Source organism: Zootoca vivipara, chromosome 5, assembly GCF_963506605.1.
Source record: "Zootoca vivipara chromosome 5, rZooViv1.1, whole genome shotgun sequence".
In the NCBI taxonomy this organism is placed as follows: Eukaryota; Metazoa; Chordata; class Lepidosauria; order Squamata; family Lacertidae; genus Zootoca; species Zootoca vivipara.
In genome coordinates this window covers 83,475,080-83,490,524 of record NC_083280.1, presented here as the reverse complement: position 1 = coordinate 83,490,524, position 15,445 = coordinate 83,475,080, and the positions used below count along the sequence as shown (strand labels likewise).

Genomic DNA, 15,445 nt, shown 5'->3' with positions numbered 1-15,445 from the left:
CAAATTAGGTGTCATCACCTCAAGCTCAGAGGTGTCAGCCAAGTCCAGAGCTGCTATGCTACCAACTGGGGAATTGGATCAGGCTCTTGATGCTGGGGTTTCAGAGCCAACAGTGCTTGACTTGTTGGAGCAATCAAGCGCTTCCCATGCTACCCCATCTGCCCAACTGGTGGTGGAAGAGACCTAGTCGGCCTAAGTTCTCCTAAGTATGGCCTAAGTATGGAGTGACTTGTGGTGCCTGCCTTGTCCCTGAGAGTACCTGATTAAGATGGGTCAGAACAATAAGGGGAGGGAGAATCAAGTGTATGCACATACAAGTTAGACATACTTAATCTGTTTGATGTTATTCTATATGTACATGACTTCATTTTCTACACTTGATGGCTGGTAGTTCAATGTGTGAACTGATGGAGAAACCATGTGTCTAAGATTATGCAGTGCTTGTTTATATTTACAGCCTGCCTGGGTAAAGAAATCTTGAAGAAGATGGAGATGCCTAATTCTCACGGAGGTCAGGTTTGAACCACTTCAAATGCAGATGGGGAGCTCATATGGAAGAATATACAGCCATGTATATCTGCACATAAAGAATTGACAGGTCAGTGAGTCCTTTCTCCTCAACATTTGTTTTCTGTTTTTTATATAAAGGGCCAGTCACATTGAGCCACTGGCATGGTTACAGCCCAGTTCAGGTTTATCACCACTGCCAACCCCAGTTCCAGTTTAAATTTCTCTGACCACAGGGAGGGCTAGTCTGGTTAGAGGGATGACTCCTCTTCCCCTTGGAGAGAAGGCCAAAGGATGGAGAGGAGGCATCCATTCTAGGAAGAAAATAATAGCTCACTCAGTAGAGGACAAGACTCTTAATCTGAGGGTTGTAGGTTTGAGCCCCACGTTGGGCAAAAGATTCCGGCATTGCAGGGGATTGGAATACATGGCCATCATGGTCCCTTCCAACTCTACTATTCTATAAAAATCTCCCACCTGGATGTGGCAAATAGTAACAGCAGCAATACAGCAAACAGCAATAGAAAAATAGGAATTTACCCAAGCTAAAGCAGATGGGAAGAAGCCAACAACTAGAAACCTCCCCACAGAAACCTCCCTGTGTTTTAAAAAGGTTTAACAAGGAAGGTAAAACAGGGCTGGGGTGGGTGTGTGCCTACCTTGTGGAAGACATTGCCTAATGATGGTGCCACAACTAAAAAGGGCTGGGCTACTCACTCCACTATTCACAGAGGGAAGTGAATGCTTCCCTCTGTGAGGGAGTCTTCCCAGACCCGCTGAAAGAGGCGGTCATTAAACCACTTCTTAAAAAACCATCTTTAGACCTGGCAAATATGGCTAATTATCGCCCAGTCTCAAATCTATCATTCTTGGGCAAGGTGATTGAGTAGATGGTTGCTGAACAACTCCAGGCACGCCTGGAAGATGCGGACCACTTGGATCCCTTCCAATCGGGATTCAGGCCTCATCATGGGACTGAAACTGCCTTGTTTGCACTGGTTGATGATCTCCGGCGGGCTAGGGACAAAGGTGAGATCTGTTTCCTAGTTCTACTGGATCTCTCAGCGGCCTTTGACACCATCGACCATAACATCCTTCTGGACCGGCTAGAGGAGCTGGGGGCACTGTCATACAGTGGTTCCGCTCCTTTCTCTGGGGTCGTGTCCAGAAAGTGGTGTTGGGGGGATGAGTGTTCAGACCCCTGGGCTCTCACTTGTGGGGTGCCTCAGGGTTCCGTCCTCTCCCCCATGCCTTTTAATATCTATATGAAGCCGCTGGGAGAGATCATCAGAGGGTTTGGGCTGGGTGTTCATCCGTATGTGGATGACACCCAGCTCTACCTCTTATTTAAATCAGAACCAGTGAGGGCGGTGAAGTTCCTGTGTGAGTGCCTGGAGGCGGTTGGAGGATGGATGGCGGCTAACAGATTGAGGTTGAATCCTGACAAGACTGAAGTACTGTTTTGGGGGGACGGGGCAGGCAGGTGTGGTGGACTCCCTGGTCCTGAATGGGGTAACTGTGCCCCTGAGGGACCAGGTGTGCAGCCTGGGAGTCATTCTGGACTCACAGCTGTCCATGGAGGCGCAGCTCAGTTCTGTGTCCAGGGCAGCTGTCTACCAGCTCCATCTGGTACACAGGCTGAGACCCTACCTGCCCACAGACTGTCTCGCCAGAGTGGTGCATGCTCTGGTTATCGCCCGCTTGGAATACTGAAATGCGCTCTACGTGGGGCTACCTTTGAAGGTGACCCAGAAATTGCAATTAATCCAGAATGCGGCAGCCAGACTGGTGACTGGGAATGGCCACCGGGACCACATAACACCAGTTCTGAGGGATCTACATTGGCTCCCAGTACGTTTCCGAGCACAATTCAAAGTGTTGGTGTTGACCTTTAAAGCCCTAAACGGCCTCGGTCCTGTATACCTGAAGGAGTCTCTCCACCACCACCACCCCATTGTTCAGCCGGGACACTGAGATCCAGTGCCGAGGGCCTTCTGGCGGTTCCCTCACGCGGGAAGCAAACTACAGGGAACCGGGCAGAGGGCCTTCTCAGTAGTGGCACCCGCCCTGTAGAACGCCCTCCCATCAGAGGTCAGAGAGATAAACAACTCCCTGACATTTAGAAAATACCTAAAGGCAGCCCTGTTTAGGGAAGTTTTTAGTCTGTGATATTTTGATGTGTGCTGGAAGCTGCCCAGAGTGGCGGAGGAGACCCAGCCAAATGGGCGGGGTATAAATAAATTATTATTATTCCCTTGTTATGTCTTAGGTTGCACTCAGAAGCCAGCAGCCAAGGTACATAAATGAAGAGCTCTTTTTTGCTGCTGTTAATAGTCAGAGTTGTTGGTGTGAGGTATTTTGCCCAGGTTCCAGCTAATTTGGACAACATTTCCTGTGATGCAGAATAAGGCTGGGTGATGTGGGATTTTCAGCATTGCAGTGTATCACTAGTAGGCCTGGGCAATATTATTTACACTGTTGAATTTATCTTAATGCTGCCCACGTTTTCAAACACAATTTTCCTCCATATAGTCAATAAACATTTTCCAATCTTCTTTAAATGTATGTTCTTCTTGTTCTCTTATTCTATATTTTAGAACCTTCCTCTTCCGCAGCTGCTGCAGTGAGAGCTGCAGCAATTTTGCCTCGTGGGTATAGGCCAATGCAGCTTGTTTTTTCAACATCGCGATGTTTGGCGATGCACTGCAATGTCAAAAGAAGCTGCATTGGCCCCAGCTGGTGAGGCACGGGGTGAAACTGCCTCAGCTCTCACTGTGGGAGCTGAGGCGCTTTCACTCATGGGCTGGGACCAATGCAGCTGGCCCAGCCTGCTGCTGAGTTGGAAAGGCTCTTACCACTGCCACCCACCCCGCCAAGCCAGCCCTGAGGTTCCTGTCAGTTGTGTGTTAGTGGCAGGTGCTCCTTGGCATGGGGGGGCTGCCCGTTCGCCTTCCACTCCCCCAATATGGACCAGGTGATGGTAGCCAAGCACACAGAGCCTGTCAGGCTCTGTGTATTTAACTGCCTTCACTCATACAAGTGTGCTGCCTCTTTCCTCCTGGGGTGGTTATTCACCCCAGGAGGAAAGATGAAGTCCATCCTCCTTGGTGAAGTCTGCAAGGTGGGGCTGTCCGAGGTTGCTGGCAAGCGCTGGACCCGCAGCAGCATCAGAGAGCCCCTGCACCGCGTGGCTGTCTCAGGCTGGGATGGTGGGCTACGTCTTTCTGGGAGGAAAGATGGAGCCCACCCTCCCAGACAAAGGCAGCCAGGCCGTAGCCAAGTTAGGCTGCCTCCGCATGAGTTGGAGGTGTAAACGTCTCCATTGAGGGGCAGAGCTTGTACCTTCCCCATCTAAACAACCACAATCCGATTCCTACTTGTGCATGAGCAGGAGCTGGAAAGAGGAGAGAGCACATTAACCCCACGCTGCTGGCTCATGCGAGCCAGTGGGAGGTCAGGTGCTCTGTAAAAAACAGCTTGACTGAGGCGAGCGCCCACTGCGGCGGTATGAGGGCAGAGTGTGATGGCAGTTTCACTCAGCGGTATATCACTGGTGAAACCACCACCATTCCAGACTTCCTTTGCCTCCAGCGCCTGGTTCCACTTGTTTCTCCCTCAGCTGGGTGCTGGAGGCAGAGGAACACAGTGGCTGTTTCACGAGCAATATATCGCTGAGTGAAACTGCCATCGCACTCTGCCCCCTCATACCAGTCCTGTCCAATATTATCAATATATCTGGGAGATGTGTTGTCTTCCAGCTGCTAATTCTTAGAATCACTACAGCAAACAACCCCCAAATTCAACAGCTCCGAGTGAGATACTCAAAGAAAGGTAACACATCTCTGTTGAGGACAAGACAAAGGCAGCTACAGAACAGCTCCCTGACTTTCCTTTTGCTGTCCTGGTCTTACCCCGAGGTCTGCAAAAGGCCCATCTAGCAATGCCAGCTGAGCCACCCGGCACCTGTCCCTGTTTGCAAGAGTCTGGGGTGTGCTGTAGCCGCCTCTCAGCGCATTTTCCTCCGCAATCAGCGACTCCAGCTCTGGCGTGGCTCCTCCTGTTACCAGTGTACGTATCAGCGTGAGAATATTGTCATTGAAGTATGTCTGCAGAGATAAAAGAAAGCTCTTCAAGCAAACACCATTAAAGTCACAACTGAAGACATCCAAATTACAACTTTTCTGGATTTCTGCTGTTTAAAGTTCTTGGCTTGTCTCTTCAAATAATTTCTCATCGGAAGTGAAAAGACAGCAGCCCCCAATTACTCTATTTTCTTCTGTCCCATTAGGCTTCTGCTCGATTCCCCCCCCCTTATTTTTTTTTAAATAAAAAATCCAACTCAGGACTGATTTTTATTAAAGAACAAAAATGTAAATCATTTATGTTTCCTATAATTGGTGTAGGTGGTGAAGCAATGACTGCCTTCCTTCTCATTGCCTTCATGTCTAATAACAGCCTTTAGGACATGTAATTGTAAAAATCCAGACCACATTTAAAGCTTACACAGACTAGATTGCCTTTTTATACTTGTCACCAATCCATTGGGGAGCCGCCTCTGTGCTTCGGGTGTCATTACTTATTACTGTTGCTGGACTCGAGCTGTCTTCCCACTGTATTGTACTAAACATCTTATTACGAGACTTGACAGTGTTCAGACACAAGCATGTATCAATTAAACATTTTGAGTTCATTCCAGATAAATGTATGATGAGTTTAGGGTCCTGCTGGTCCTTTTAAAAAACTCTAGGGTATGGGGTAAGTGTAGTTTATTAGGGAAGATTTTTTCCACAGTGACATTTTGCCAGCATCAGTAGCTGCTCTGGTCTCTCAGGCAAAACAATGGGCATTTTAAATATTAATTAGACGCCAGCGGAAGGAAGTTAATTTAAAAGTGCACATGACGGGTTGGTTGCAAGAGGCTTCCTTAAGTAATTGCAATCTATGGCTGGTGGAGGACAGTATTTTATTTTATTTTATTTTATTTTATTTTTAAAGAGGATTATCTCTAATCCCAACAAGGACTGCTGTATTGGTCACGTATGCGGCAACTGCTTCAAATTTTGCTTCAGGAAAAATTGGATGGCAACCCAGGAAAAACTTCTACAGCACAATCCTATACATGTCTGCTCAGAAGTAAGCAAATCAATGGTGCCTTAGCACCCCCTCAAATTATTCATATGGGAAGAATCATCCAATTGTGCTTAGCAGGCACATTTTTGTTAACAGCTCTACTACACTAGCTTGGATAATACCATCCTTTTAGATTCAAATAACGTATTTAGAGATATAAACATTTCTGAATCCTCCCAGTTACAAAAACTGCAATCAAGGCATTGAAACAAAAATGTTTGAGGTGTTACCATCTGAGGAAGATCTTTGAAACAGGACCTTATTTAGAACCACGTCTGTTAGAGCATTCATCAGTGAAATAATAATTATTTTTGTGATATATAGTTTTGGGTTTTTTTAAAAGCCTTGCTGAAATGCTTATTTTGCAATTGTGATATTTTATCTACTTGATTGCGAACTCCGGATTATCAATATATTGTTGTTACAGTCCTATTGGCTTTTGTTTCAGCACTTTCTGTGGTTGCTAGGGAAAGCAGATTCAACAGGGGGCGGGGCGCCTGCACCTTTTAATGGCCGTGTAGAATAGGGAGTTCTATACCCCTCTTCTACCCTGCTGTAAAAAGTGCAGAAGCCCCGCCCCTCTTGGCCTCTGGTCGCACTTTGGACAGCAGGACTGCTGCTTTCGGATAAGAAGATGGTTGCTGGTTTGAGTTTCAACAGGAAGGGATTAGAGTTAGCATCACAGAGACCTCACGCTGTTCTGGAAATACGTTATTTCCAGAACCAGGTTGAGAATTTTAATACCCAGAGAGCTACGCCTGCTACTTATCTTACTGTGGCCTTGGCTCCTGCATATTTCACATTTCGTAGAAGTACACAACTTAATAAAACCAGGGTAGGAAAAGTTTCATCTGTTGAAATTCCTGGAATTGCATGGAATGAATTTCAATGTTTGGTAACCCTGTTTTTTTCTTTGAGGGTGTAGGAGCTAATCTTTAGCTCTTAGATTACTACCACTACTACTAAAATAATGGAGGAAAAGCTTGTGGCAGCTTCAAACTCCAAAAGATTCAGAACATTCTACATAACCTTTTACTATGTAGTAAGGTCTTTGGACATGAAACCCAAGGCCATATGGAAAAATTAACTACAAAACTATTTGCTGATCAATCATGAAAGAGGTGATGCAATCTGAATCTGCTACTCGCAGTAGCAAAAAAATCTGAATGCATTTAGAAAGGTGATGAAATTTAGCACAATCCGTTTAGGCCAAAATCCTGCTGTTGACTGTGTCGCAATCAAGGGTAAAGACCTTTTAATTAGCAGCCACAGTTGCTAACTAGACAATCACGTGAGTCTATCTGCAATTGTTCTAGCATGAGGGACAAAGGTAAGCACAACCCAGGCTTACTATTACTTGGGCAAAAGGCAGGTCTCTCTATATTTGAGCTTGCAGTGCCACCTAGCCCTTTTTTCTGCATTCCATCAAAACTCTTTTGAAAGAGCACAACTATTTGGGGCCTGCTTTGTAACCCCCCCCCCTCTTTTAAAGTAAAATAATCACAAGATCTTATGGTTCATCATTAATGCTGTCATGCTTCTTAAACTAATTGGTCTCTTACAGAAAATTTAACTGAAAATTAACAGAGCTCTTTAATACATTATAATAGCATTTTGCCTTTCATTTATAATTATTCTAAAACTATCATTTTCTGTGTCAAGGCTACCACATTTAAAATATTTGCAAGTTTGCATAGCTTAAAGATAAACTCCAGTGCTGGAGTATTTGGTGTTTTTGTTTTTTTTGTAAGTATTACAGAAATGCATCTTTTTTGTATAGTTTATTTAAAATATAATGGATCTCCAAATGCTGAATTGAAGTCATTATCTTAAAGCTAGTGATGTTACAGGGAGTGAACCCTAAACAGAGCAGAAATAATCTAATGTATTTATCTGATAAATCTACCTCACAGATTCGTACGGTATTGCATGATTTAATCATAAGATAAACCAAGAGAGTAGTTTATCACTTGATAATATTTCTGAACAGCAGGAAAGTGTAATACTTGTGTTTTATTTTATTTAACAAAAATTGCATACCACTTGATTGTAAGGAAACCTTTAAGCGGTTTACAAAAATAATAATTGTGGCTGTCAACCAACATAAAAAAAAAGAAAAATTTATTAGATGGATTGCCTTGTTTTTGACTAATTGACTAAAGTAAAATACTGTATTTACACGAATCTAATGCGCACCTCGATTTTCAAAACCTTGAAACCAAAAAAGCATTTGCTGCTGAATGTAAATGCACCATCAAATCTAATGCGCACCCTCATTTTTGTGGCGTAATTTGGTCAAAAAAGGTGCTCATTGCACAGTAAAGCCACATATTGCAAAATCTAAACATCTGCTACTTCAAGGACTGTGAATGAAAGGATAGCTTTACTCTTAAATATGATAACTTACCTCATTAGGGAACTGCTTACTTCCTCAGCTGTGTTTCTTGTGAGGCCCGTACTTGGCTATATCCTGCACAACTCCTTGGCTAGATGGCTGGGTTCTGCATATTGTCCTTCTCTTGAGACCCCCAAAATTATCCACTGCCTCCTTCCTCAGTTACCTGCTTCTTTCCTGCATTCGTTTTAGGTGACTTTATCTGTAGCCATATGGGAACATCCTTGCATTTTGGACAGGATTCTTTAAAGGGGTGGGGGAAGTCCAAAATCATACAGAATGAGTCCCTGTGTCTTACCACTCCTTGCAGCCATCTGTTCCTACAGCAGCAGTAGCAATTCCAGGCCTGTTGTGCATGCAACATTTATTCTCCATCCTGGATGTAGGCAGCACACGTGAGCTGAGACAACATTTGAATTACACAGCATGGAGTGGGTGTTTTCAACCATGCAACTAGTTGTAGGCTGAAGGACAGAGGCTTAGCTTAATGTCACAAGGGCACTTGAGCAACCTATTCTCAGACCACCTTGCTTGTTTGTCCCCACTGTAGTTCTTAAGGCACATGAGACGCTGAGAGGTGTGCTGTGTGTTCTCTACAACCTATGATCCACTGGTTTCTGACTGCACTACCAGCGCTGATCAAAAAGTTAAGGATGTACAGGCAGAGTGAGACATACAAATATGGGTCAAGTAAAAGGAGTGGTCTGTTTTCCAGCAGAGCTGTGGTTGAAATGGCAGGTTTCAACCATCTGTGTAATGTGGAAATAGAAAACACTGGATACTTACTGCGCTCATGAGAGAATCCAGCACGCTGACTGCGAATGCAGTTCCACACGCAAAAGGTTGCGTGAGATACAGTTCTGTATCAGGGTCGTCGTCATCGTCTTGGTCCAGAAACTGAACATTTGAATCATTCACTAAAAAGATAATGATTAACAAATAAATAAACCAGCAGATGACCCTGTCATGCTACATGGGGGGGGGGGGGAGAGAAGAGGTGTGTGTGTGTGTGTGTGTGTGTGTGTGTGTGTGTCCAGAAACATAGGCAGGTTGGTGAGAATGGAGTTTAAATGGGTGTTTGAAATGAGTGTTGGGAGAGGAAACAAATAAACAAACACCAGCTGATCGTTATGAAATGTGAATGTCCCAAAAGGTGAAATAAATTTCTCATATGAGGAGTTTCTTGGTATCATCAGAAGCACAGCCAAGATTGCCTTGTCAGTAGGAGGGAACAACTCCAGCTTTACATTACACAATAGAGATCGCACAAAATACTGTTTCAGCTCAAACACAAGTAAAGACCCAGATGGCTTCCTATAATAGACCTGGTGTGGCACATTTGAGGAATTTCACCTGAAATTAAACTGTTTTTTGTTTTTGTTTTGGTCAGAAAGGAATGGAGACAGTGTCCTGGACCCATATCCTCTGGTCCTAATGGCTGGGAGTTCCTGCTTGGCTGCATTTCTGCTCTACATACAGCATAAATATTTTACAGAAGAAACACTACAATGTGTTTTACATGCCTTATTATGAGTACTCCCTTATCCCAGGCAAATTTTGGCCACAACATGTGAGCCTTGTCCACACTAAAAGGATGAACGTGAGGCTGCAGTTGGGAATTGACATTCTCCATTTATAAAATATATATAAAATTATAAAATTATTTTATATTAAAAACATAAAATTATTTTATATTAAAAATATATAATTATTTTATATTAAAAATATAAAATTATTTTATATTAAAAAATATAAAATTAAACCAAGGCACAATCTTCAGCAGCACTGTATATACCACTTCCTACTGGCAGACTTGAAAGACTAATAACTCACACAAGGCTAATACCTGACACAAAAGCTTTCCCACCTTTTACATGGTGACAATTTCCAAATCGCAGCAAAATCTAATGTGAACGTTGCAAGGCTAAGCCTCAGTACCTTTATCATCCTGGCCTACATTCTCCTGCTAGGATTAGTATGAAATGTCTCTGAGCTAAGATGGAACTAGAGGTAGGATTGGTTTAAGAGTGCAGGACTTTGCCACAGGAAGTGCTAATCAAAATTTCACTTTCCCAAAGAAGCCTGTTTAGAAGCTTAGCTGGTTTCAGGACATCAGAACCCTTAACTTTTGTGTGGAAAGTGGGCCCCCAAAACAAACCAACAGCTTAAGGGAAGAGCTGATGCTGGAGTTTCTTTCTCCCCCACCTAAAATGTCTTTTATTTCTTCTTTGACTCCTCTGAGAGCTGTTAAGACATGTCAGTCAAATTGACAGGTGGCTAGATTTTTTTTTTTAAAGGAAAGCAAAGCAAGAGAGAGAGCGTGAAAATGTCTAGACCAAAGAAAAATGAATTGGTGTGAAGATACTATGGGAGCAGCCGGCAGGTCAGATGAGTGTGATCAAAGATTTACTGATGCTGCGTATGGAGGGGGGGGAATCATTAAGAAAAGCCAGAACAAGACAGTCGATTTCAACTGGAATCACAAATAAAACACATTCAAAGCGGTGCTCTGAGGGTAGCCCCCTCTGATACAGCCAGATAAATAAAAGAGAAAGCTGATGACAGTAGGAACAACAATAAAACAAAAGGCAGTTGATGTGAAGGAAAAAGGCACTTCTTACCCAGTTCAGTTATCATTAGAATGTGAGTTCCACTGTTTTTTTCCTGACTGATTGAAACCAAAGGCAGAAGTTTGCCAGGCTTAGCTAATAAGTAAAGTGTTTAGGAGGGGATTGGGGTGGAAGGGGAAAGAAGGCACAGAAAGAGAATAAAGTAAGGGATAAGACAGGTAAGGTCTAAAACTAAATGGAAAGAAAGTGAACAGGACAAAAGGACTACAAATCAAGCTTGCCTTTACTATGAGAAACAGAATGGCTTTAACGCTTCACACTGCTTGACAACACTCACTAGTCTAATGCCACAGCAGAAATGGGAAACAAGCAAACGGCCGCCACATTCTCCATGATAACACTCCCAATGCCATTAGGGAACAAATTAGTTATTAATTTGTCAGCATAAGAGCAGAGGAATGAACAAGCAAATATTTATTTTTGGTTATGATGCAGGTAGTACACGGGACAAATGGTTGCATTTTCTCTGCAACTAAAGAGCCACACCTACTCTGGCACATCAGTCCTAATAAACATATGTGCAATCCTGCATCTGCCCACAGGGGTGCTGTAATCCAGCGGGCAAGTGTAAACTGTGGGATAATTGCACTCTACTCAATGCAATGGGTCTTACTACCACAACCACCCGCAAAGGGGGGGGGGAGTGTTGAGGTGGTTTCGTTGAAAGGCAAGGGGCAAACAACAGAGTGTAATGGTGGGCAGTAGCCTGTGAACCTTCCCAGGTTGCCCACCCATGATGCGTCTGTCTGAATGTAGGGATCAGCCCCACTCTTAGCACTGATTTCTGTTCCCCCTCTGGTGGTGCATCCAAGCTTTGTTTTATAGAACAGATTCTGAAGATCTGTCACCAAATAAGGGAAGAAGTAAAATTATGTTCAGGCTTCAGTGAGCGAGCTTGCTTAATCATTGCCCCCCCCCCCCCCGCCCTCCCTTCCTTCACAAGAATAATTATAAACATCAGTACGTTAAATGAACGGTGTTATGTATGACCTGTGTTCATTTCCTTAGGCTGGCAAAGAGGGAGAGAAGAAGGGTAAAGAAATGAGCAAACAAGGACAGATCACCTCCAATTTCTCTTACCTAATTCTGTTATAATAGGGATATCAATTCCTGTCGTGATGGAGTGCTGACGTAGGAGGCCATGCACCGGGCTGTTGTCTGGTGATGATCTGTCCATTCCTGGTGGTGAAAACCCTGCGGAGAAAACATCATGCCAAAATTTAGGTGTTACACTGGGATACCACTTATCTAACAGCTTTCAATGGTTCCTGGTCTGCTCCTGGGCATTTAAAAAAAAAAACCACCTTTATTTTATTTACTTTGCTTTCAAAACCCTTCTTTGGCATGGGACTAGGTTATCTGAAGGATTGCCTGTCTCTACATGTGCCTGTCCAGATCTCAGGCCAGTGGTTCTCAGAGGGTGTGGCACTGGTGTGGCAGGAATCTCAAGGACAATCCAAGAAACAATCAAGCAGTTCAGTTCAGTTCAGTGTAGTATAGTACAGTATCAAAAGAATTGTTTTTATTTACAGAATGTGGATAAATATATTTTCAAAATCAGAGCAAGAACATCAAATGATACTGAGGACAATCTTAGTTGGATCCCCCCCCCTGCGCCCCAATGTATTCCTTATCAATAAGAAAAAATCAGAATCACGCTGGTTCTGATTGCTCCAAGAAGCTCAAAATGGTAAGTAAGGGGTACCTAGTTGAGTTGCGGCATCGGCAGGACCTAATTAACATCAGACATAATAATGGCACCTGCAGACCATCAACCGAGCTTGGATTTTTTTTATTTCGGATTAGTGGACTGAAATTTCTGTACTGACCTATGCCTTCCATGCCATGCTATATTACAGACCTTATCATACGACAGAATAGTTAATCGGTTTAAAAGGTAATTAAAACAAGGAACAGGACTGTGCTGCTGTCCTTATGTGCTCTACAAGGCTCCACCCCCTGACCATCTGTATGCTGCTCCAGGGAGGAAATCTACGGTATATGTCAGCAGCCAAGGCCAAGAAGTGAAACGCTTCGACCTTTTGTGCTCTATTAGGTGTATCTGACCAGCCGTGTTTGGAAAGAGTTTTTGGAAACAGGAGAAAACCAGGCTATAGTTGGCTGCATTATTCAGAGCTTTCCCAAAGTGGAACTGGTAGTCCTTTGCATTCTTCTCTAAGTGGAATATGGCTGCAATATAAATACACGGACTCTTCCTACTCACGGCAGCATGCCAGCTTTTAGCCTCACCCCCCTCACACACACACTATCCCCTCTCCAGTGTTTGTTTGAAATGCCTATGACATTTCTGTGAGACTGTCAGCAGCTTTATAATTTCAAATTGTATACACAAAGCAAATGCACAGAAGAAGAAAGTATTAAATGGCTTGCATTTCCTCCCTGAATGAAAGCTAGTTCTACACAACTGTATACAAATGTATTTATTTATTTAAAAACATTTATGAGTAATCTTTTCACTCAGAAACAGAGCACTCAATGCATGGAATTAAAGGGCTGGTTGGCATTTCCTCACCAAAATAAATTAATAAAGGCTGCCTGGTTTGCCAGCCTGGGGGTGCCATTTTCATATTTCAATAAAATAAATGCGCCTTTAGAGCAACAGGAATGAAACAAGTCCACCCCAGGGTTGCCAGGGAAAATTATTTGCTTATATACATCTAAATGTTAAGTGTTACTATTTCCATTCTCTTAGAGAGCTGGCAGGGAGAAGAGAAGTAGGCAGCAGGGTCCTCCTCCCAACCTCCAGGAACATCCTCTTTGCAGTCTTTTCTAGCCAGCCCAAAGCATAAATTTTAGATGCTGCCTATTTTCTTCCTTTTTAAAAAAAAAAATGAAGGAAACATAAACTGTTTTATCACAACTTTCATTTGAAAGTATGAAAAACTGCAAGTGACAGCTGTGCGAATTCAGTGGATGTGAAGTTTTTGAATTTCTTCAACTTGACAAGTAAACACCTTAAATCGGTAATGCTATATATGCATAATACATGGCCTGTATTTTGACATCCATCATCAAATGCTGACTTGAGAAAATACAGATTTGTATGTCAAGGAATAGCACCCACAAAGCAGGAAGGAATTCAGGTCGCAGGGTATTAGGAAAGCAGTATTTCATTACAGCACCAGAAACAGGCTAAGTCATGAGATGTAAGTGCTGTTTGGGGATGTGAAGAGATTCTCTTCTACTTCACAGAGCCCTCCTTCATTCAGAAATGACACGCTTTACTCAGAAGATCCATTTTCATTCGCCTTCTCATGTTTTCAGTCATCCAAGCTTAAATATTAGGGCCCATAAAACTGAAGAGGGGTGACTGTTATTGTTGATTTTCCTTTGGTTCATAAAATAACCCCACATTAATTAGGAGCTACAATGCTAGCAGTTACTTTAGTTTATTGTCTAGAACAGTCATTCTCACACTCCAAGCCCTTCCTCTGCTAACCACTTGAAAATGGCCGGGGAGTGGACCATTAAATAAACTTTTTTCCTTCTTCAGCACCACCATCATCTTCAAAAACATCATCATGTTATGGAAATTACATGACCTGGGCCTGAGAAAAGGGCAGCTTTAATTGGTAGGTTGCTAGGGGGGGGGATAATTACATTAAATTTATATCTATTTATTCAATTTAAACTTTAATTGTGCCAAAAGCTTATTTGAGCTACTGAAGGCAGCGTGAGACATCTTGCAGTTTGATAGCTAACACCCCGTGTTGGAAGGAGTCGCCATATTTATTATATTTAAATAGTATCGAGGATTTTGGCTTGGACCCTAAGTCTTATGTTCTAGTCAGGATATGGGGATTCCTGCCCCCTTCCGGCTGCAGCCTCTAAAAAGCCAGTCCTGGTGTGATCAGAAGCTGCAGAGCAAGAGACGTAAGCAGTGACTTCCGCAGACGCAAGCAAAAAAGGCTGATTGGATCTAACCCCTTAATATTAAAGCACATTTTCATTATTCTCTCTTAATCCCAGTTACACAACACACTAAACTAAGGCTGCTTATGAAAACAAAAAACAAAACATACAATTATGTCTTGTAGTCTTAAAGGAATATATTATTTCCCTTCAATGAAAGGGCAGTTGTGCTCGAAAGGAATCTTGTTTTTGCCTCGCTTGACCTCGGGGGCCCTCTGCTCTTCGGCTTCTGCTACCTGTATGGGCACCCCTCTGAACACACTTTTAGGAAGGGTTCACTCCGACATCATACACCTATCATCAAGAGAGCAGGAAAACTAAGTTTTACAAGCCAATTTCAGAGGTTACAAACAGGGAAACACTTAACCCACCACCAAGGGGAACAGACCCCAGGGCAGAGTGCTCCTTAGCTATTAAACTCTGCACACTAGACAACAGTATTTCCGAGGAGAGACAAAAGCAAGTCGTGTATTTAGCCAGTGTGGAAATTGCCGCTTCCCAAACTAAAGTTAACCAGACAGTTGGGGCTAATAGCTATATTTTAGCTGACACCCTTACATATATACCCAATGTGTAATGGAAGGAGTGGGGAAATCCAGTTAGCAGATACGTTCAGATTAAAGACTTCTGAAACGTTAAGGGGAACGCCAATTTTTTTGGGCACAGTGCTATGCAAAGACACACCTGTATATACACAGATGGGCATGCATGTTTCTCCGTGGTTTTCATATATTTGCCCCACAAAATGTGTCCTTCGGAGCTATTTCACGTTTGACACAGCGATTGTGTGTGGCTAAATGTTAAACAGTTTAATAGCCTTGCTTCTTTTTAAAAGTTTAATTATTGCTAT

General features: G+C 43.2%; 1 protein-coding gene across 6 annotated transcripts in view; it reads right to left on the bottom strand.

Moving 5' to 3' along the window:
• The window catches only part of LOC118096077 (calcium-activated potassium channel subunit alpha-1), a 550,308-nt gene that overhangs the window by 20,584 nt on the left and 514,279 nt on the right, over positions 1 to 15,445 (bottom strand). For all 6 annotated transcript variants that reach the window (XM_060275027.1, XM_060275028.1, XM_035137303.2 and 3 more), the window contains 3 exons: positions 11,743 to 11,856; positions 8,819 to 8,949; positions 4,419 to 4,613 (listed from right to left, as the gene is read on the bottom strand). In XM_060275027.1, the coding sequence (XP_060131010.1) occupies positions 4,419 to 4,613; positions 8,819 to 8,949; positions 11,743 to 11,856 (440 nt within the window). The remainder of the gene's footprint in view (positions 1 to 4,418; positions 4,614 to 8,818; positions 8,950 to 11,742; positions 11,857 to 15,445) is intronic.